Source organism: Globicephala melas, chromosome 6, assembly GCF_963455315.2.
Source record: "Globicephala melas chromosome 6, mGloMel1.2, whole genome shotgun sequence".
Taxonomy (NCBI): domain Eukaryota; kingdom Metazoa; phylum Chordata; class Mammalia; order Artiodactyla; family Delphinidae; genus Globicephala; species Globicephala melas.
In genome coordinates this window covers 99,741,829-99,764,733 of record NC_083319.1, presented here as the reverse complement: position 1 = coordinate 99,764,733, position 22,905 = coordinate 99,741,829, and the positions used below count along the sequence as shown (strand labels likewise).

The 22,905-nt window shown below is 36.7% G+C and overlaps 1 protein-coding gene across 2 annotated transcripts in view; it reads right to left on the bottom strand.

Moving 5' to 3' along the window:
- The window catches only part of PPP3CC (protein phosphatase 3 catalytic subunit gamma), a 93,625-nt gene that overhangs the window by 5,417 nt on the left and 65,303 nt on the right, over window positions 1–22,905 (bottom strand). For both annotated transcript variants that reach the window (XM_060301255.2, XM_030832604.3), the window contains exons 7-12: window positions 20,313–20,390; window positions 19,984–20,078; window positions 16,175–16,300; window positions 15,365–15,436; window positions 5,988–6,069; window positions 5,268–5,365 (exon numbers count right to left, since the gene is read on the bottom strand). In XM_060301255.2, the coding sequence (XP_060157238.1) occupies window positions 5,268–5,365; window positions 5,988–6,069; window positions 15,365–15,436; window positions 16,175–16,300; window positions 19,984–20,078; window positions 20,313–20,390 (551 nt within the window). The remainder of the gene's footprint in view (window positions 1–5,267; window positions 5,366–5,987; window positions 6,070–15,364; window positions 15,437–16,174; window positions 16,301–19,983; window positions 20,079–20,312; window positions 20,391–22,905) is intronic.

Sequence of the window (22,905 nt, the reverse complement as noted above, 5' to 3'; positions counted from 1 at the left end):
ATAATGTTTTCAAGGTTCATTCATGTTGAGGATTGTATCAGTACATAATTCCTTTTTATGACTGAATAGTATTCCACTGTATGAATACACCACATTTTGTTTATCCATTCATCAGGTGATAGACATTTGTGTTGTTTCCACTTATTGGCTATTACAGAGCATGTTACTATGAACATTTGTGTACAAGTTTTTGTGTGGCTATGTTTTCATTTCTCTGGGTATGTAACTAGGAGTGTAACTGCTGGGTCATATGATTAACGGTATGTTTAATCATCTAAGAAACTGCCAGATTGGTTTCCAATGTGCTGCTCCATTTTAAATCCCCACCAGCAGTGTATGAGGGTCCTACTTTCTCTCCATTCTCACCAACACTTGTTTCTATCTGCCTTTTTGATTACAACTATCCAGTGGGCTTAAAGTGGTATCTCATTGTGGTTAATGTCTAATGATGTGGAACATCTTTTCACATGCTTATTGGCCATTTGTATGTCTTCTTTGGAAAAATGTCTATTCAATTTTTTACCCATTTTAATTGGGTTATTTGCCTTTTTATTATTCAGTTACAAGAATTCTTTACAGTTTCTAGATACTAGTCTCTTATCAGATATATGCTTTGTAAATATTTTCACCCATGCTGTGGGTTGTGTTTTCACTTTCTTGATGGTTCCATTTTCAGCACAAAACTTTAAAACTTTTGATGGAGTCCAATTTATAACTGACTTGTTTTTTATCTTATGGTCTTTCCTCTTTATTTTGGCTACTAGGAAGCTTGGAGTCAAATCTGTGACTGACTACTGGCTTTCACTGGTTTGTTTTCCTTTGTGCTCCAATTTCCAAGCATATTTATTTCCCTTCACTGTGTTGGATGTATACTGTAGCTTACTCAAATCCCCCTTGGGACAAGGTGGGGTATAAATGAATGTAGGCTATAAGGCCATATAGGATGGGATATTGTTGGTTGAAGGCTCTCCAAGTAAAGTTACATGAACAATAAAAGATCTTTTTCAGCTAATGCTCCAGTTTGCCAGTGAACCTGTGGAACTGAGACTCTGATGGGAAAATGACAAATAAACTCAGTTCTTGTCAATCAATAAGAGAGAATAAGAAGCTCTACTGGCTGCAACTTTAGTTTTGTTCTTACACATTCCTGAGATTTCTATCAATTTTGGAGTACCAATAAACAATCCTATAGTGATTAAACACTCATATTCAAATCAGGAATGAAGAGAAACTGCATATATTTGGGACTGAGAACAAAAGATAGACCAAGGATTATAAACAACAAATCTCCAAATAACACATCCATAGAATTCTCTTTGCTACTTAACTCAGATTTGCAGATTTACTCTTTCAAATCAAGGTCTAGAAAAATTTCATTCAGATTAAAACAACAACTCTGTGGATCAGCAAATTTCCAAAACTTTTCAAGAAAGGAGGTATAGGATGTTCCTTTTTTTCTTTACCCGTATTACTACCCATTAACTCTAAAATGCTTTGTCAGAGCTGCTCTCAGAATACTTCACATGACTAATAAGCAGAGCAATGACAGAAAAGTATTTTGCTTACAAGAAACTGCGCATCTGAGAGGGAAAATTCAGTCTGAAACAGTTTACTGATTCTTCCTATGAAACTACAGAACTTAAGAAAATTAATTTTATACTTCCAAGGAGAAAATGTTCACTCTTCCTTATAAATAACTAAACTCTAATATTTCAGTATTCAATTTGAAAGAGAAGGAGGAAATCAATCCTATAAAAAGAAGAGGGGGATGGGCTTCCCTGGTGGCGCAGTGGTTGAGAGGCCGCCTGCCGATGCAGGGGACACGGGTTCGTGCCCCGGTCCGGGAAGATCCCACATGCCGTGGAGCGGCTGGGCCCATGAGCCATGGCCGCTGAGCCTGTGCGTCCGGAGCCTGTGCTCTGCGATGGGAGAGGCCACAACAGTGAGAGGCCCGCGTACCGCAAAAAAAAAAAAAAGAAGAGGGGGAAAAGGGGCTGTTCCTATTAATCAATAGCCCTGGAATGTTCACAAAATGCAAAGAATTCCTATAAGAGGCAGGGTGACAAGGAAAAGAAAAACTTAAGTAGAAGCAATTCAAAAAACAAGGGGGGCAAAAAAGCACTGAAACTCTACTTTAAGTTGTTGATGCTTCAACTCCAGTTTTCTTGCCTATAATTAGTCATCCAATGACTTGATCTCACGTTTCTTCCCCTTGCTTGACCAGATCTGTTTATTCTGACAAATATCAACCTTATCATTCCTGGGTTCCATAAAGTCCTCTCCTTAAAGTCAACGCCCACGTAATTTTCAGAACTGACACTCTGGTTGAAGCGGTGACTGAGGCACTGTTGTAGGATATGGTTTGCAGGCAAAGAGGCAAACTCCCTTTCTGACTGAGAAACTCTAACCCCCCAAAATTAAGGTATAAAACACACAAGTGAGGCATATGATGTGCATAAATCTGAAGTGTACTCATTAATACATTTTTATATATGCATGCACTTGTGTAACTACCACCTAGGTAGTGATATAGAACATTCCCACTACTCCAGAAGTCCCCTGGGCTCCTTCTGGGTCCATATGCTCCCACCAGAGGACGTGCCATTCTGACTTCTTTTACCATTGATGAGCCTGCCAGTTCCTTTTTTGTTGTTGTTGCTTGTGTTTCTGAGAACAGAAAGCACAAATACCTATCGAGTGTTTCACTTCAGTGCCTGGGACACGGTGAAGCTCTTTTTAAAAAATAATTATTTATTTATTTTTGGCTGCTCTGGGTCTTCGTTGCGGTGCGTGGGCTTTCTCTAATTGGAGCAAGCGGGGGCTACTCTTCGTTGCAGTGTGCAAGCTTCTCATTGCGGTGGATTGTCTTGTTGCAGAGCACGGGCTCTAGGAGCGCGGGCTTCAGTAGTTGCAGCATGCGGGTTCAGCAGCTGTGGCTCGCGGGCTTAGCTGCTCCATGGCATGGGGGATCTTCCTAGACCAGGGCTCAAAACCATGTCCCCTGCATTGACAGGCAGATTTTTAACCACTGTGCCACCAGGAAGTCCCAGTTCTTTTTTTTTTTTTTTGAAAACAGAAAAATAATTTATTCCAAAAGATAGCAGAAATAAATTCATCCTAAAAATATACTTTGGCATAATTCTGGTGGGACAGATCTTCCCTCTGAACGTGTTCTCCTATTGACCGCCCCACTGGAGTCTTCCTGTCTTGTAACAGCTCTTAAACACTTTGCTGATTCCCATGTAGTGAGCAGGCAGGAGCCACCTTCAAATCCACAGGTTCCAAAGAGAGAGTCATATATTTCTCAGAAGAACAGCATTTTCTATCTCAGAGCAGTGCACAGACATTTTATGGAGCCTGCAGTTTAAGTAGGTACATAATTCATCAAAGTGTAAAAAAGGTGATGGGAAAAAAAATACTGCATTGTAGAATAAGATGTTCAAATGTGCTGTGAATGTTTAAGGAAGCTGATGGCCAAAATAGGCAAGTCAATGAAGGTGGTCTAGGTATGGAGGTGATTTAACAACTCTTCGTGACTAGAGATAACAGCAAACTGAACAGGTCACCAACAAGGTGATGATAACTCCCAGTTGGGACCCTCAGGGATGAACCAGGGCTCCAAGAAGCTGACGAAGTCCCAGAACACGCTCATCATGATGAGAGGCACTGTGAGGCCCATATACGCCACGGTTGCTTCCCCGCCGCCTCACTTTGATCCCACCCAGAAATGTTAGTCTGCTTGTTCTTGCACATCATATAAATCAGACAGTCTGTGCTCTTTTCGGTGTAACTTTTTTAGTTTACCATGATGTCTGTGAGATTCAACCACGTTTTGCATGTATTCATAATGTTATTTTTTATTGCTGAGTAAATTCCATTGTATAAATATAACACAATTTATCTATTCTACTATCGATGGACATTTGGTTGTTTCCCATTTTGGACTATTATGAGTAAAGCTAAGGTGAGCATTCTTATGCACGTCCTTCGGTGGACATATGCACTAATTTCTCTTCTATAGAAACCAGGCATGGGGGCTTCCCTGGTGGCGCAGTGTTAAGAATCTGTCTGCCAATGCAGGGGACATGGGCTCGAGCCCTGGTCCGGGAAGATCCCACATGCCACGGAGCAACTGGGCCTGTGAGCCACAACTACTGAGCCCGCGTGCCTAGAGCCCATGCTCCACAACAAGAGAAGCCACTGCAATGAGAAGCCCGTGCACCGGAAGGAAGAGTAGCCCCTGCTCACCGCAACTAGAGAAAGCCCGCGTGCAGCAACAAAGACCCAATGCAGCCAAAAATAAAATAAAATAAACAAAAAAAAAAACAGGCATGGATTTGCTGGGTTGTAGGGTAGACATATGTTTTGCTTTATTGCCCAACAGTTTTCCAAAGTGGTTGAACCAATTTACAAACCCACTAGCAATGTATCTAGTTTTAGTTCTCCACAAACTCATCAACACTTGGTATTGTCACACTTACAAATTTTAGCCATTCTAGAGAATATGTAGTGGTATCTCACTGTGGTTTTATATCCATTTCCCAGATGGGTAACTATTTTAAGCACCTTTTCATATGCTTTTTGGCCATTTTAATACCCTCTTTTGTGAAGTGTCTGTTAAAATCTTTTGACCATTAAAAAAATTTGGTTGTTTTGTGTTTTTCTTATTGAGTTGTACTTTTTTTTTTTTTTGCCACGGGGTGCGGCATGCGGGATCTTAGCTCCCTGACCAAGGATCAAACCCATGCCCCTTGTGATGGAAGCATGGAGTCTTAACCACTGGACCACCAGGAAGTCCCTGAGTTATGGTTCTTTATAGAACTACAGACTTTATAGAACTGTAGACTCTGAATATAAGTCCTTAGTCAGACATATGTACTGCAAAAATCTTCTCCCAGTTTATGGTTTGTCTTTTTCCTTTCTTAATCATGAATTTCTGTGAATACACATTCTTAATTTTCATGAAAGTCATTTATTCAATTTTTCTTTTAAGGTTAGTATTTTTTGTGTCATATTTAAGGACTCTTTATCTACCCCAGTGCCTAGTTTCCATACCTTCTTCTGGGAGTTTTACTGTTTTAGATTTTACATTTAAGTTATAATTCATTTTGATTTAGTTTTTGTGTATGGAGATCCATTTTCCCCCAGAGATAGATATCCAATTGCTTTAGTACCATTTATTGGAAGAAGCCCTAAGTTTCAATTTGACATTGACTGCTAGGTAACGGGAGCACACCTTCCATGAAAGGAGCATTTCTCATACTCACCTGTCTCAATAGTCTGCTTTCCTCCTGAGAGTACACCCAAAGGGAGTGTACCTGTAGGAGTCAGGCCCTTGAGAGTCAGCACACTCTCACTCTCTTCCCTGCAAAGGAAGATCAAAGCCCAGGGTTAATGCTAGGGTGTCTACCTCTCAGTACCTACAAAGATACTTGAAAGAAGTTAAGAAAAGATGTGCAGAGATGGAAGATAGCTTCTCCTTCTCCCTACCCCTTCCCTGACCCAAAGAAAGGGATGTTTTCTGTAAATATTCCAATTAACAACAATTAGCCAGGTCTTGTTTTCAATTAAAGCCATTTAATAATCAGGTGCTGTTCTAACGTTTTCCATATATTACCCCATATAATCCTCCAAAGAACCTTGTAAGGCAGATCTGCTATTATCACTCTTTTACAGACCAGGAAAATGAGGCACAAGATCACACAGCTGAGAAGATGTAGAGCCAGGATCTGAACACAGGCAATCTGGCTCCAGAAGCCACACTAAATCACTGCACTCACTGCACTGTATCTAAGCTCATACCAAATAAATGTTTGCCAGGCGTTTCTAGGCACTTTAACATGTAGGTCTGATTCAAATTGTACTCAACCCAAAGACCAACAGTTCTAATACCAAACTCCAATTCTAAAAAAACTGTTCTGAAATCAACTTCTAAATTACTCTCAAAATGCTTTTATCCCACAGTGTAATGACAGAGTTATCCTTACCGAAGAATTGAAAAGACCCGTGCCATCTTCCCAATGGCTCTGATTTTATTCTTGATGATCTCCTTTCGAACTGTAGTGCCTCCTTAGAGAATACAAAGAATAAGTGAGTTAAAGGAATATGTTAACAGGTTAGTTTTAAAAAATGCAGGACGAAGCGTCTTTCTAAGTTAAAGGAATTGTTTTTAAAAAAGAAATCAAGGCCTAAGTTTGTTTAAACAAACCAAAGTCCCAGGAAGTTGTAAGGAGCAAGAGAAAAAAAAAATAACCCAGAAGAGAGAAAAAAAAAGGTGATGTAAAAAATGGAGGGGCCACAGAAAAGACAGACTGAGTGGATCTATGAGGTAGGAACTTATTTGTGGTTCTGGAATGTAAAACACAGGGAAGAATGAAATACACACATATAAACAAAGACAGTTGCTACAGCAAAGATCTCTTTTGAGAATGCTGTGGGCCACCTCAGGATGCAGGGTTTGGCCTGCCAAATGGCAAGTGATGACTTGAGCAGTTGTCTTCTGCATGTAAACACAACACACAGCTAGCTCTCCTGAACTTACTGAGAGCTGCTTTCATTTTACAGTCCTCACTTACTCACAAACTGGTGAGTTATTTCCTACCATAGACAACTGTGCAGTGTAAATTATGATGATGGGTAAGGTATTTTATAAAGCAACATCAAAAAAGTTAACGTTAAGACTTTATGGCCTTTTCTCATCCAAGATTTAGGAAACAGCTCACACATGAGAAGCCAATGTCCAGGCATGCATCAGGTGACCGCATTCAAACGTCAGAAACTAAGAAATGTGGCCTCTCCTTCCTCACCCCCCAGTTCTAAATATCCTGCAGGATCATACAGCAGGGTTCAGAGAAAACATATACATTGAAACAGAAAGGGAGGATGGAGGGCCTGTCTGAAATTATTCAACTACAACTAAAAAAGTCTAATTAATAGATTGTGGTGGGACAGACAGCGAGTAGTAAGCTCATAGCACATTTTGGTCAGATACCTTTCTGATAGCTTGAAATGTAGTGATCTTCAGGGAGAAGAGACACCAAGAAACAAGGAGATGAAAATAGAAATATGGGAAGAGAAATTTAAGTTTGCATGGAAGAGAGAAAAGAAAAAATCAAAGCGAAATGCAATGAGAGAAGCAGGCTTTTATCTTTATCAGCTCAGAAGAGACATCCTTGGTATCATGATAGAATATTAAATTACAGATTTCTTGCCAGGAGTGTTTCTATTTCTTAAAAGTTTTACATTAATTCACATCTATTATTTTCCAACATGGTCTATCCCCATAGATCATGAAAATAAAATTAGACAAAGAAAAAGATACTATTTGTGGAACAAATAATGCTGAAAACAATGAATAAAAACAAAGGACAGAATGAACAGCTTACAAATCTCTTAAGAAGAGCATCATGCTTTTATATAATGGATTCAATATATTCTCATCTCTTTCTAGAGATATTACAGTTTTTCCATTTTTAAGTTTTATATTTTCTTCAGAATCTCACGTTCATTTGAGTTGTTTTTGCTGCTTTTGTTGTTGTCTCTCTTAGAGACTTTCCCGAAGAGTCCTATAATCCTTGGTGCCTGCTCATCATTAAGAATGAGGGGCTAGAAAGCTTTCAGAGTTGGTAGGTGGGCTGCTGACTTGGAGCTTTACATACACAGAATGACCGGGGGGGGGGTCTTTGTTAGGGAATTCTCTGTATCAGTACTGAGATTGCGTATGGTCACGTAATTCGCCTGTTTTTGGCAAAGTATCGATGCCCTCAGTTGTATCCTGGTCCAGAAATTCTTTGCTTTACGCTTTTTAGAGGTTAGCCTCCAGTCTTGGAGAAGAGGCAGCTAGGACCTCAGCTGCCTTTCAAACAGCTTTTACCTACTCATTTTAGCTCAGCCCCCATCTCCCTCTTCCCCTCAACTCAAGGTCCCCAATTCTAGCAACTGGTGTAGGCTACCAATTCCTTTGCTTTTTGAGGATTCTGTATTGGAACTCGGTATTCCCCATTACTAAACTGGTCTTTAGCTTTCTTGAATCAGCCAAGTCAGTAATACTAATTCATTTGTTTTCCAGCTTCCAAAATCCCTACAGAAATCTCCACATCTTTGTAGGCTTATAAATTTGTAAAAATCTTTTATTGTGAAGTATGATAAACATACAGAAAAGTACACAAAACAAATGTATAACTCAATGATTTATTAAAAGCAAGTGGCCATATAACCAGTCAGGACAATAAACAGAACCCTGCCAGCACCCCAGATTCCCCACCTTGGGCCCTTCCTAATAATTAGAGTCTCCCTCTTCCCAAAGAAAATCATTCTCTTGACTTCTATTGAAATCACTTTCTTGCTCTACTTTATAGTTTTATCATTTAAGCATGTATCCACAAGTACAAGTTTTAATTTTTTTTTAATTTTATGTAATTGGAACAATCAAATAATGTATTTTTGTGTCTGGCTTCTTTTGCTCAACATTATGTTTGTAAGACGCATCCATGTTTTCCCTGTTCCTGTAGTTCACTGTCATGATTGTATACAATTCCACTATATGAATATGCCACAACTTATTTATCCTTTCTTCTGTCAGTGGTCATTTGGGCTGATTCCAATTTTTGGCTATGTTGAATTCAGCTGCTGTGAATATTCCAGTGCATTTCTCTTTGCTGCATATATTTCTCTTAAGTACATTCCTATAATTAGAATGCTCAGTTATAGGGTATGTATATGTTCAATTCTGGATAACAGTTTAGCATTATCTACTGAAGTGGATGTACCAATTTACACTTCAGTATATGAGCATTCCTGTTGCTACACATTCTGGCCAACACTTGATGTTATATACTTTTAGCCAATTTGGTAGGTGTGTAGAATCATCCATTGTGGTTTTAATTTGCATTTTCATGATGACTAATGTGGTTGGATAACTTTTCATATTTTTACTGGCCATTTGGATACCCTCATTTGTGAAGTGCTCATTCAAGTCTCATCTCACTGATCTGTAGTTCTTTATATATTCTGCATGAGTCACTTTTTGGTTGTGTAGCAAATATCCTCTCCCACTCTGTAGCTTGTCTTTTCACACTCTTTTTTAAAATTTTAATTTAATTTTATTTATTTTTTTCCACCCCGCTGCATGCGGGATCTTAGTCTCCTGACCAGGGATCGAACCCATGCCCCCTGCAGTGGAAGCACAGAGTCTTAACCACTGGACTGCCAGGGAAGTCCCTTCACACTCTTTAAATAGAGTCTTTTGATAAATACAAGTTCTAATTATTATTATTATTATTTTTTGCGGTACGCAGGCCTCTCACTGTTGTGGCCTCTCCCGTTGCGGAGCACAGGCACCAGACGCGCAGGCTCAGCGGCCATGGCTCACGGGCCCAGCCGCTCCGCGGCATGTGGCATCTTCCCGGACCGGGGCACAAACCCGTGTCCCCTGCATCTGCAGGCGGACTCTCAACCACTGTGCCACCAGGGAAGCCCCATTGGTTATTTCTGTCTTATCTTTTTTACTTCATAAGTCTTGCCATGGATTTATCAATTTTATTAGTCTCTTGAAAAGAGTACACTCTGGTTTTACTGCTCCTCTATACTATATCTTATTTATTTATTTTGGGGGGCTGCACCGCACAGCTTGTGGGATCTTAGTTCCCTGACCAGGGATCGAACCTGGGCCCTCAGCTGTGAAAGTGTGGAGTCCTAACCACTGGACCACCAGGGAATTCCCTATATTATATTTTATTTTCTGTTTTCTTATGCTGCTCTTAATTTTTTATTTCATTCCACCTCCTTTCTTTAGGTTTAATGTGCTATCCATTTTTTTCCCTTAACTTCCTGAGATAGTTGTTGATTTTTCACCTTTCTTCTTTTCCAATTTATGCATTTAAGGCTATAAATTTTCCTCTATGCATGGCTTTAGATGCATCCCTCAAGTTTTGTTGTTCTATTTTTTTCTTTCAATTTATATCATTTTGTATTTAAGCACTGATTTCACAAAATGTGGTATAAAGGTGAACTAAATTTACAACTTAATTTGTTCAGGTAAATTGCCTTCAAAATACATTGCAGCTAAGATGTGTATAAAATTTTACATACATTTGGAAGAAATCACACAGAAACAGTTGCTTTTTCAACAAACTTGGCTAATTTCACATCCCTTTTGGTCAGTCCCCCACGGACATGTGAGGTGAGGGGCATATGGACCTGTTGTACACACTGAACCATTCTGGTGATGATTCATCTTCTCTGCTTGTAGGGCAACTTGAGACATAAAGCCAGATGCCTGATTACAATATTTGAAAGAGAACTCCTTGTAGATGGCACCTCTCTCACTTAATTCTGACCATCCTGCTGCTTTAAGGTCAACTTGGTTCCTCTCCTCTGCTGTCAACCAGTGAACATCTGCTGAGGTTCTGGTTCCAGCCCCAAACCCAGGCCTGCCTGGTGCACTGCCTGCCCTCAAGTTTTAATATGTACTGCTTTTTGTTTTCATTCAGTTCAAAATATTTTGAAATTTTAATTGTGATATATGACCCATGGGTAATTCATTTCATTTCATTTTATTTTATTTTAATTTTTGGCTGCTCCATGTGGCATGCAGGATCTTAGTTCCCCGACCAGGGATTGAACCCGCATCCTCAGCAGTGAAAGCGTGAAGTCCTAACTACTGGGCCGCCAGGGAATTCCCCATCTTATTTTTGTTTTAGCATTTATTTCATGTAATATTAATCTATCTACAACAGCTTTTCTTTGGTTAGTATTTGGACTATATATTTATTCTCCTTTTACTTTCAAATTTTCTGTATCTTTATGTTTTAGATGTCTCATAAACCATCATAAAATGTTTTTTAAAAAATCTTACCTGACAATCTGTCTTTTATTCATTTACATTTAATGAAGTTGCTGATAAATTTATCAACATAATTTATTCTATTTGTCCTAGTGTTATAGGTACCTTCCCTCCTTTCTTGCCTTCTAGGTTATTTTTTTTATCATGTCATTTTTTCTATAACTTAAAGGGTACATACTTTTTAAAAAGTCCTCCTTTCTTTTTTTTTTTTTTTGCGGTACGCGGGCCTCTCACTGTTGTGGCCTCTCTCATTGCAGAGCACAGGCTCCGGACGCGCAGGTTCAGCGGCCATGGCTCACGGGCCCAGCCGCTCTGCAGCATGTGGGATATTCCCAGACCGGGGCACGAACCCGTGTCCCCTGCTTCAGCAGGCGGACTCTCAACCACTGCGCCACCAGGGAAGCCCAGCCCTCCTTTCTTGAAAATTACTCTTACACCATGCATCTCTTACTTATCAAAGTATAATGTTAACAGGTACTTTTCTCCTCTCCCCAGATAATATAGCGTCCTTACACACTTTAACTCTATCCCACTGCCGACTATTATGGTCATATATTTTAATTGTCTTTTAAATCCAACAAAAATTATTATTGTTTAATAAGGTCTAAATTCACTTGATTTACCCACATATTTTCTACTATTTGTACTCTTTATTTCTTCCTGACTCTCCAAGCTTCCGTCTGGTATTTTCCTTCTGTTTGAATAATATTCTTCAGAATTTCATTTAGTGTGGGTCTCCTGGTAATTCTTAGTACCTTTTTTAAAGGGAAGAATAGCTGAAAAATGCTTATTTCTTCTTCATTTTTGAAGGGTATTTCTGCTAGGTATAGAATTCTAGAGGTACCAATTATTATCTTTCAGTACTTTGAATATGTCATTCCATGGTTTCCTGCTTCCATTGTTTCCATTGAGAATCTACTGTCAGTTTAATTGTTCTCTTTTGAAAGTAATCGATTTTTTTTTTTCCTGGCTGCTTTAAGATTTTTTTCTTTGTCTTTCACCTGAAGCACTTTTACTATGATGTGCTTAGATATTGTTTTCTTTGTATTCATTCTGCTTTGGTTTGAGGGACTTCCTCAATCTGTGGCTTAACTTGTCAGTTTTAGAAAAATTTCAATCCATTATCTCTTCAAATACTGGTTCTACCCCATTCTCTCTCTCTTCTCTAGGATTCCAAACACACAGGTGATACCTATTCACTGTATCCTCCATGTCTCTTATACTTTTTGGGGTATTTTATTTTTTCTCTTTGTGATTTATTCCAGGTTGTTTCTTCTGACTTATATTCTAGTTCATTTATTCTTTGTTTAGCTTTATTGAATCTGCTGTTAATTCATCTGCTGTGTTTTTTATTTTTCATTCCTAGAACTTTCTTTTTGTGCTTTATCAACTCTGCTACATCCCTTCTTATAATTCACAGTTCTCTACCAAAACTTTTAATCTAGTCTTTTATGTTCTTGAATAGTTAGCATTGTTTTATTTTTTAGAATAGTTATTTTAAAGTTTGGTCTGATAAAGCCAGTGTCTGGAGAACCTGAGGGTCTGTTTTTATTTTTTGCTCTTTCTGCTGGTTCTCATTCATTTTGTTATGTCTCCTCATATGCCTAGTTATTTTTGGTTGTGAGCCATGTATTATATTTGAAAGACAGTTTGCAGTAGTTTAAAGTTCTACATAATGCTATCTTCGTCTAAAGAGGTTTGCTTTTGCCAGATGCTTGGGACCACCTTATTTAAATTTCAGAGACTGAAATGACTTGAAGACAGGCTGTAGTCCCTTCCAGGGCATTCTATTTCCAGTTCACCCTTACTCTTACATAGATGCAACCTTTGGGGGTCCCAAACCAATGAGCAGAAGCTTATCAGCACTCAATTCATCTTTGGCAAGTCATGAACCCCAACTTTTTTTAGCTTCTATCAAGAGGGCTGGTCAACCTCTCAGCCCCCTCTTTTGATATTCATGAATGCCTTTAGGAGAAAATTGGTCCCATACGTAACCAAATGTCTTACCTCTCTGGATTTATGCCTTTCTCCAGATCTCTACTTGGTAATTCTTTATTACTTTCTTAGTTTTCTGAATGCCTTTGAAGCAACTTTTTAAAATATTTTGTCTACCTTTTCTAGTTGTCTTAAGAGTCAGGATTGCTTTAAACTATCTGTCTGGCATTACTAAAGTGAAAATCCTTAGTTTATATCACTTAGATAAAACCAAAATTGTACTGTAGTTTTAGTGTGGTTTCAGGAAGGAATGGAATTAGAAGTGTGTTCAATTCACCAGCGTAACCTAAAGGTTATTCTTCATTTCCTTTCAGAAAAAAAGTTTTAAAATCCTGTATCAGTTTATACCCACATACCTTGTAATAAATGGGAATAAGAGGATTCTATCCATTTACTTTTGTACTTAACATCTAATACACTTTCCATATCAGCACCAACAGCTCTACTCCATTCTTTTATTTTTTTAATAGTTGTACTTCATACCACAAATATTTACCTACCATGCTCATTGCACTATACTTGGCTTTAAGGTGATAATGGTAAGCAAGAACGAATTTTGTCCCAGCACTCAGGGAATTTACTGTTGAGTGACTTAACAGTATAAAGTCACTTATTAAATACATTAATACATTAATCTTGTAACAGTATAAATAAATGTAAAATCGCAACTCTATCAAATGCTAAGAAGTTAGCACCATTGATATGAGAGCATGACAGGGGTGTTGGATCTAGTCAGGGAGATCAGAAATATCTTCCATGACGAAGTAACAATAAGCTGAATAGGAACTAACTAGAAGAGAAGGGGAGAAGAAAGGAGGCTTACCGAAGAGAAATAATATTCCATGTGGGGAATCTATCATATGGATATATCGTGATTGATTTACCCAGCTCTCCACTGAGGGATATTTAGATTGTTTGACTCTTTTGCTACTACAGATGATACTTCAATAAATATATCCATATGTAACTTTGGGCATAATTTAGTAAGCATGTCCTTATGATAATCAAGGATACATACACACAATAGAGTTAATACATACAATAGCGTTCACAATAATTTCCATTTCCACTTAGATTTAAATATAAAATTTACTAGATGTATTTCTTACATATTTCATCCTTTCCTAACTTAAATTCTTTGTTTTAATTTTCACTTGGCTGCACTATTTTCTCAAGACCTGGTTCCCTGCAGTGATCTCCTATCCCATTCATAAAGGTAAACACAAGCTATGCTCCATCTGCTCTGCACCTTCAATGTGGAATCTGAAGCATAAGTATGTATAGGACTCTCATCTATATTCTCAAAGTAAGCTAGGCTTTCTCCACTATGTACATAGCTCATCCTAACAGCTGAGTGAATCACCTTAGCATAAGCTTGGGGAGAATGAGACGGTCAGAGGTTTGTGCTAAGGTGCTACCATCTCTCCAGAATCTTCTGCATTCTCAGATAAGTTAGGATCTATCTTTAAAATCAAACCTCCTGAAACATATTAGGGAAAAAATACTTGGCTATGTATACAACAAAATGTAACTATATAAATATCGCTCACAGGCCAATAAGAAGAAAAACAAACAAACATGCACATAACAGTAGAAAAGTGGGCAAAATAAATGAATTGACAACTCATAAAAAGAAATAAGGGTGGTCAATAAATACAAGAAAAAAACTTCATTAGTCATCATAAAAATAAATATTTAAGTTAAAAAAAACAGCAGACTACAAAAATTAAAATAAATAGTATTGGAGAGAACACTGTGAACTATGTATCACATACACAAAATGTAAACTGTTATAGCTTTTCTAGGTCATCTGTATCCAATTTAAAACTGTTAAGTACTAATTGACACCAATTTTCAATTTCTAGAAATTTATCCTATGGAAATAATCAAGAAAGTGTTAATTTTCATTTCCTAGTATTGTTCTCCTTTCTTTCATACCACATATCAATATTTGACTCATATGCATTGTTTGTTTGTTTTCCCACCACCAGAATATAAGCTTTTTGAGAGCTTAGGACCTATACAATTGCTGGCACATATAAGGCGTATAAAAAACATTGGTTGTTGAACAGAACAGGTAAAGATTTATCTATAAAAATTTTCAAAACTGTGGGGTTTTAAAAGAAAATTTGGAACAAATCTAATATCCAACAGCAGGGGATTGGATAAAACAAAGAATGACTGACATGGATAACTATGTAACCATTAAAAAGTAGTCTACAAAAAACCCAGGAAATGTTTGTGAAACTATCACATGACTTCATTTTTGTTTAAAAGAAAAAAGAGGAAAAAAAGACACTAATACAGTATTTATATCAAGATGTTAACAGTGGATATCTATGAGATGGTAGGATTATGGGTGACTTTTTTTTCTTATTTATGGTTTCCTGTATTTTTCAAATTTCATTTTTTCTACAATGAGCAGAATTCTTTTTTTAATTAGACAAAGAAAATTATTCACAACAAACTAAAACCAAAACCAAAACTTCTTCGTTTCTGATTCAAAGGAGGAAACGGCAAGTTTACCTTCAATTTCATCATCGGAAATCAATTCATCATCAGAGCATATGTTGAGAATGTTAACCAGCATCTCTGTGACTAGATGATAAGACAAAATAACCCAAAATTTATATAATTAATAAGGTACTTTCTCTAAAATGATGTGGATATATAAACATACATGTTAAATAAACATAGATAAAAATGATTTGTCATTTTGCTATTCAGAGTAGCTGTAAGGAACAGCATTAAATGCAGACCTTCAAGTTTATATAGATTTGGGGGAGATTATTTGCTCCAGTTAAAGTACGGAGTCTTTGAAGATTCCATTGCATAACTACTACTTGATCTCGTTAGACTGCTGCCAGAGCCTTTTCTTCACTGATATACATATGAAAGGATTTCCTCACATTTTACAAAGAAGTTAAGCCACCAGGCCTATGTACAACAGGCTTATATATTTGCATAGCTTATTTGTATAGGTGCACAAATAAAATTCCAAGAAAAATAATTCCTATTTAAATCTCTTTATCACTGCAGAAATCACTGAAGGAATGGTTATTTTATTGTTACTTATGTTATTTTAACATCTTGATTATAGGACAACAGCTATTTTAAATTGATATTTAGAATAAGAAAAGCATAATCAACTAGAATTACAATTTAAAAACCAATTAAGCGCCACTTAAACATCTTTGTAGAGAACAATGAAAATAGAAAACATTTCTGATAACTTTAAGAAAAACATTTCTGAACCATCAGGGAACTCATGCAAATATAAGGGTGCTCAGTCACTAGTTAGGACAATTGATGGTCCAGATGCTTTAGTTCTCTTACCTTTTTCCCCAACAAAAGGCAAAGACCACGTGAAAACATCCATAAAGTTTGGAAGCCAGTATGGGTGTGGAGAACAGTTAAACTGCCTGATATTCATGACATTGTTTTCATATTTTAACACAGCAGCTAAAAAGGAAAAAGGAGGAAAGTCTGGCACAGAGGAAAATGACATGGCAACTGGTACACTTTGTACAGCTGTGTACCTGTTACACAGAATTCAAGAACTTACTTTCCATTTATAAATTCAAGACAGATGGAAAATCTTAAAGCATGTCACATAGTTCATTCTTTTAAGAATTATCCCAAGAAACAAAGTTACCTGAAGAGCTCTTATATATAATAAAAGTACAAAAGAAACTAAACTCTGAAACTTCAAAGGGTCTTGCACAGTAACTATCTATAGAAATCTCAGATTCCACATGAGAAAAATTTCATCATAATTTCCCTTTATAGGCCAAGTGGTTACAATTACAACTTTCCTCTGAGGGCAAACATTTCTCATTAAATGAACACAGCCTGTTTTCCTAGTCATTAGCCAGAGCCAAAGATTTTATAAGCTTTTTAGTTTATAACATAGCAGTTATTAATTCATAGTGGGGGATACAGATAGATGGTAAACTTGGAGCAATTTAATAAGGTTCAAAGTAGATTAAATCATCTCTGCATACAGTATGTGAAGAAAAAAATGCCCGTCTCTCCTATACACAGTTAGTATATTGCTCACACTCTATAAATGTTTAATATTAACCAGTTCATATATATATTTTGGTACCAAACTGATTTTCTTTATATTTAAAACTTTTTAAAATCCAATCCCTTAGTTTTCATCACCAGAATGCAATGTGGTTTGCATTACTCTTAATTATTCTTACTATGATCATAAATAGAATAGGGTATAATAGTTCTCTAGAAATGACAGTTATAGGTCATCTCCTGATTCCTGTCTCTTTGCTTATTGCAGGATAGCCTAGTATTCTCAAAATTAAAGTCACTGGATGTTTAAAATGTACACCATAGATTATAAAGAAAATATATGAAAATAGGATTTTCAGCTTTTAAGAAGCTTCTAATACTGGTTACAATGTACATGTCCCATTATTTTCAAGTATATGTATTTTACTTAGGTTAGATGATTATGTAAATATTCAACAACTCCCTCAATCTACACAAGAAAAAGAGGTGGGAGGTGGACACAAAATAGAAATAGAGATGTTTAAAAATCATGACTTAAAGGTCTTTCATTTAACCAGTGGAACTAAGAAATGCCTGTTGGTACCAATAAGTCTAAAGAATATACAAGAAAGAAAAACAACAGTAAAAGAAAGAGAAGAAGGAAAGGGGGATAGAGTTGCTTTCGTCAAGAAAAGAGATACTTGTGCGGTGAATAACTGAGTACCACCAGAGATTATTTTAGATGCCACATGCCCCCCTCCCCCCGGCCAAAGGTTAAGAAACAACCAAGGAAAATAAGATTGTTTCAAGGTAAAGTATGTTACCAATTATGTCAAAGCCAACAAAAAACTCAGAATCAACTGTGACTTTAACAGTTTACTAAAGGAATAATCAAGAACAAGACCAGATTAGAATATGGCAAAGAATGAACTGGCAGTTAGTAAGCTAGTAAAGTGATTGCTGATTTAGACGACATGTTTCAGATTAGCACACTGATAAATCCACTGAGCAATCAATAGACACTTTTTTTTTTTTTTTTTTGGCCAACGCTGTGCAGCTTGCAGGATCTTGGTTCTCCAACCAGGGACTGAACCCGGGCCCCTGGCAGTGAAAGTGCCAAGTCCTAACCACTGGACTGCCAGGGAATTCCCTCAATAGACACTTTTAATAGTAAGGTTAATAAAGGAAGTAAGAAGGGAAAATCTTCATCATAGATAAGAGGACTAGGGACACTGTCCTTGAGGAAGTTTGACAACATAAGTGGCACATACTATTCATAAGGGAGGAAACGAGAACAAAAACTAAGTCTCTAATGTATTGGAAATATTAGGAAAAAGGAAATAAGAAAGAATGGAGTTAGGGAGAAGCAGAGTATTATAGGATAGCTAAGACTCAGGAAAGATTGACGAGTAGCAAAAAGAAAATATAAGACTGGAAGAGAATTTAAGTCAAAGAAATGTCTTTTTAAAATGGACAGCAAGTCACTAAGGACATTCAGAGATAACTGTTCCAAAACAGATTGAAATGAGATGTGCCATTTCATAGTCTACTCTGAAATAGAGGAAGTAGTAAATATATTGTGGGCCTCTTTTAAACTTCTCTCCCAAACTGCATATACAAGATATGACTATAAAGTAATGAGACTTAAGAAACCACCAACGACAAACACACCAGACCTTATATATCAGATGAGTGTGGTCCTTTGCTGTAATCACACCAGGCACAATAACAGTAGAATGTTATAATAGTAGAGCAATTTATAGTTTGACCAATGTTTTTAATATTCATTTTGACTATTCCAACTTATCTCCAACAAGCCTATATCACAGTTATTTTAAGGACAAACTGAGGCTCAGAGAAGTTAAGTATCTCATTTACTGTGAATTTAAAAGTGAAGCAGGACTAGACTAGGATTTCTGACTCCTAGCTCAGTGCTCTTATCAATATACCTTGCTGCCTTACCGTATATTTAATCCAAAGATGCTGCCATCACTCAAAACGTTTCTGGAACTCCTCTTTTGGAATTGCCTCCAGAGCCATTTTATAAGCAACACAAGAAAAACCAGTCTCATTACCTTATAATCATACCTTGTTCCTGACCCCAAATGGTATCGTCTAGCTTGATCACTCACCTTATTCATCAGTCTTGACTCCGAATGACTTTTGGCTGTTCCAAAAATCAAATCCACCCTCAAAGGACGAAGATTTCCCATCATTGAGGATAATCAAAAGAATGTGTCGCAGACTCTGAAGGCAATGCCAAAAGAGGAGTTCCAAAAATGTTTGAACAATGGGCAGCATTGTTGGAATAAGTGTATAACCTCCCAAGGTAACTACCTTGAAGGGACAATACTCACTTGGATATATTTGTTCTGGCATGTTTGTTTAAAAGTTCTATTATTTTATAGTCATACAGCAAAATAGTTACAGAGGCATGTTACAGAGGAGGTTTTTAAGTAGACCACTGCCCTGATACAAAACTTATGAACTAGGAATCATAAATGTTAAATTTAAAAAAATGACTAAAATAGACTAAAAGTCTTAGAAGTAGAATTTCTGGATCAAAAGGCATGTTATATCCAATTATCTTTTTTATATGGGAAACTGAGGTTAAGAAAGATTATATGACTTACCTAAAGTCACACTATTAGTTTCTGGCAGGGCTTGGACTAAAATGAAGATTTTTCTGACTTTTTGTAGAGTATTCATTCTAACAGTATTATTTCTTAATAGCAAAAACAGCTTAACAGACAGACATTAAAACACTAAACAGTGACATTTTATTGAGGTAGTACTGTTATAAATAAATTAAATTCACCAAAACCAATAATTTATGCTGACTTTTCTAACCTGAACCTGAAGTAATTTATTCTTCTTATATTTTGATTCAGTAGTATAAATCAGACCTATTGTAATCATTATTTATACTCACAAAGAGCCCAATAATCCTTAGGAGATGAAAACCAAGCAGAAGCCCAAATTCTAAGTTTCTTGGCCTTTGTTTCAATTAAGACCCTTTTTTTTCTTATTTAAAATTTATATATATTCAGAAAATTACCTATGCACATACATATTCAACTAGAGCTCACATATACTCACTCACAAATTCAAACTCAAGTATTGCTGGTCTCCTTTACCTTTATTGTTATAGACATCTAGGTAATTGGGGGCAGAGAAAATAGTAATGAGTGATGGAAAGCCTGTCGTTTGGCTCTTCCTGTACATTCGATACCTGGAAGAGAAATGACAGCCCGTCTGTCTTGATGTTAAAGGCAAAAACTTTTCAGTGCTGTTTGGTACAGTTGGTTGTTTTTGTTTGTTTGTTTTTGGTTTTGGCCACGCCACACCATAAGTAGGATCTTACTTCCCTGACCAGGGATTGAACCCGTGCCCCCCTGCAGTGGAATGTGGAGTCTTAACCGCTGGACCACCAGGGAAGTCATGGTACAGTTTTAATATAACTTACCCAGCATCTTGGGCTTCATGGGCTCTGATTATTGATAACAGATTATTGTTCTGCAAAAATTCACAAACTGCAGGGTAACTGAAAAAGAAAATAGAAAACACAAATCCAGAATTAAAACACTTGTTTTTTAATAGGAGAAAGGGGAAAAGTCAAGATGAAATGAGTTGAACTTGTTTCAAAATTATAGGTTTTCATTACCACTGAACTTTTATTAATAGCTTAGCAATCATCACTCTCGTTTTTCCATGTCACTGATATTCCTCATTCCAGATCAAGGACACAGATAACAGACAACCCTAGGACAGAAGCAGAGTTCCCCCACCTTTTTTTTTTTCTTAACCCACACAATAATAATACAACACCAAAACTTTTCTTGGTATCTTGATATAAAAAAAAGTATCACAGCAGTGTGTGTGTGTGTGTGTGTGTGTGTGTGTGTAGTAGGTGCTAAAAACCGAACACACAATTTTCAAATTGTAAAACTGTTAGAAAAGTTAAAGAACCTACTTATAGCTTCACAGGTAATATCAATATCAAGATGATATTATGCAGGAATATTTCAGGAGCAAATACAAATACTATATCCAACCTTATTCAAATGAAAGGTATGATATTTGCATCTCTCCTATCGTATTCTCTTAGCACTAGTACCTTTCTGAATGGCAAATGTTTGATACGAAGAACTGGAGAATACAAAATTATCCTGGAATTATCCAAGTGTTAATTATTTAATTTATGTTTAATCTTTGTTTCTTATGTTCACTAGAAAAAGTAAGTTTTAAAATAGGCTGCACATTCACGTGGCATAAAATTAAAAGATATAAAAAGTTATACAGTGAAATGTCTCCCTCCATCTTACCTCTATCTTCCAGCTACCCTGGAAGCAACCAATGTTCTTGGTTTCTTTGAGTGCCCTTTCAGAGATACCATATTCAATTTCAAGCAATTATGCACACACATATGCACACCCCCCCTTTCAGAAATGTCATCAGACGGTACACATAGCTTTTTACTATGTCTTTTTTTTCACTTTACACTAGTGATTATTCCAACCAGTATACAAAGGATTTGTTTTCTTTTTTTCATTTTTAAAAAACAGCCTCATTGCATTGTCTGGTACATTCCATTGTCTGGATGTACAAGCATTTATTTAACTAGTCTCCTATTGAACGTTTAGGTTGTTTAAAACCATCATCATAAATAATGCAACAATGAAAAACTTGTACATGCATTTTACACCTTTTCAAGTACAGCTGATTCCTATCATTTGCAGTAGCTGTGTTCTATAAAGTTGCTGCAAAAACTGAGTTAGTGAATACTGAACGACTGCTCCTAGGGGAAATACAGGGTTTCGGTTCTGTGAGCCTCTGGTCACAACGTTTTCGTCAACTAATCAACACATAACCTTGTTTTATGTGTGTTTCTGTGTAAAATCACCTTATTTAATGTATAGTGTTGATTCATTAACATGGGCCTCATGGCCAACAGTGCCCCAACTCATTCCTGAATGGAGCTTATATAACACATCACAGCCTTCTTGCACATAGGAACACTAGATAGCACTTCAGCAGTATGCTTGGGGCCATTTTAAACAGCAAAACACCAACAAAAAATGTGGGAAATGTTTCACTAAATAGACCACAAAAAGAATACTTGCTTACAGTATGAGAGCTGAAACAAGAGGCAGAGCAGCTGCACGTTCAACCTCAGCCGGAACGTGCACAGGGTGTCTCAAATTTTCCGTTGCTCTGTACACTTGAATGTCTGTGAATGACTGGAAGTGTTGTGAGTATTGATTCCAGGGTTACAAATAAATCTTAGCAAGTAGGCAAATTTGCAAATCAGAATTCTTGAATAATGAGGACTGACTATATAGCCACAGGATTACATTTTAGAAGTAGAAATTCTGGAACAAAAGCCATGGCCATTTATAATTGAGAGATGTTGTCAAGCTCACTGCCATAGAAATTGTACCAATTTATAATGTGCTAAAAATAAAAGTTTTATGTTCCTTATTTTAAGCAATGTAAAGAGAAGTAAAATTTAAATGACTTCATCATATTAGTCACTGCTAAAGTTGGCAGAATGGAATGAAAAAAGTTTACTTAGAAGAATGTTAAAACTATGGCAAAACTGAGGCTTCCTTTTGTGTGCAGGATTTCATTTAATGAATGCATTATCTTAGGCAATTATCAAAGATTTTTCAGGGTACTAAATACAGGTATTATTTATCAGAATAAAATATTTGGATTTTTAAAAAATTCAGGCTTCAAACTTCCCTGAATCTCCCTAATTTGGAGTGGCAAAGCACAATGAAAGCTCACATATGAGATTTAAGACAACAACCAACTTCCAGGAAATGTCCTGGGCTTAGTTCACAATGTCCTGTTCTTTTTATATCTTTGCCAATACCGGTGGTTCCAAAAGCTGGAGAGCTTTCTAAAAAAATAAAAGGATTCCCTTGTCTCAGGCTTACTGAATCAGAATCTCTGAGGGAAGAGCCAAGAAATCTTTATTTTTAAAAAAGTCAATAGATGATGTTTGGGAACAAATAATCTAGATCATTTAAAGTCAGACAACAATATTTAAGCAC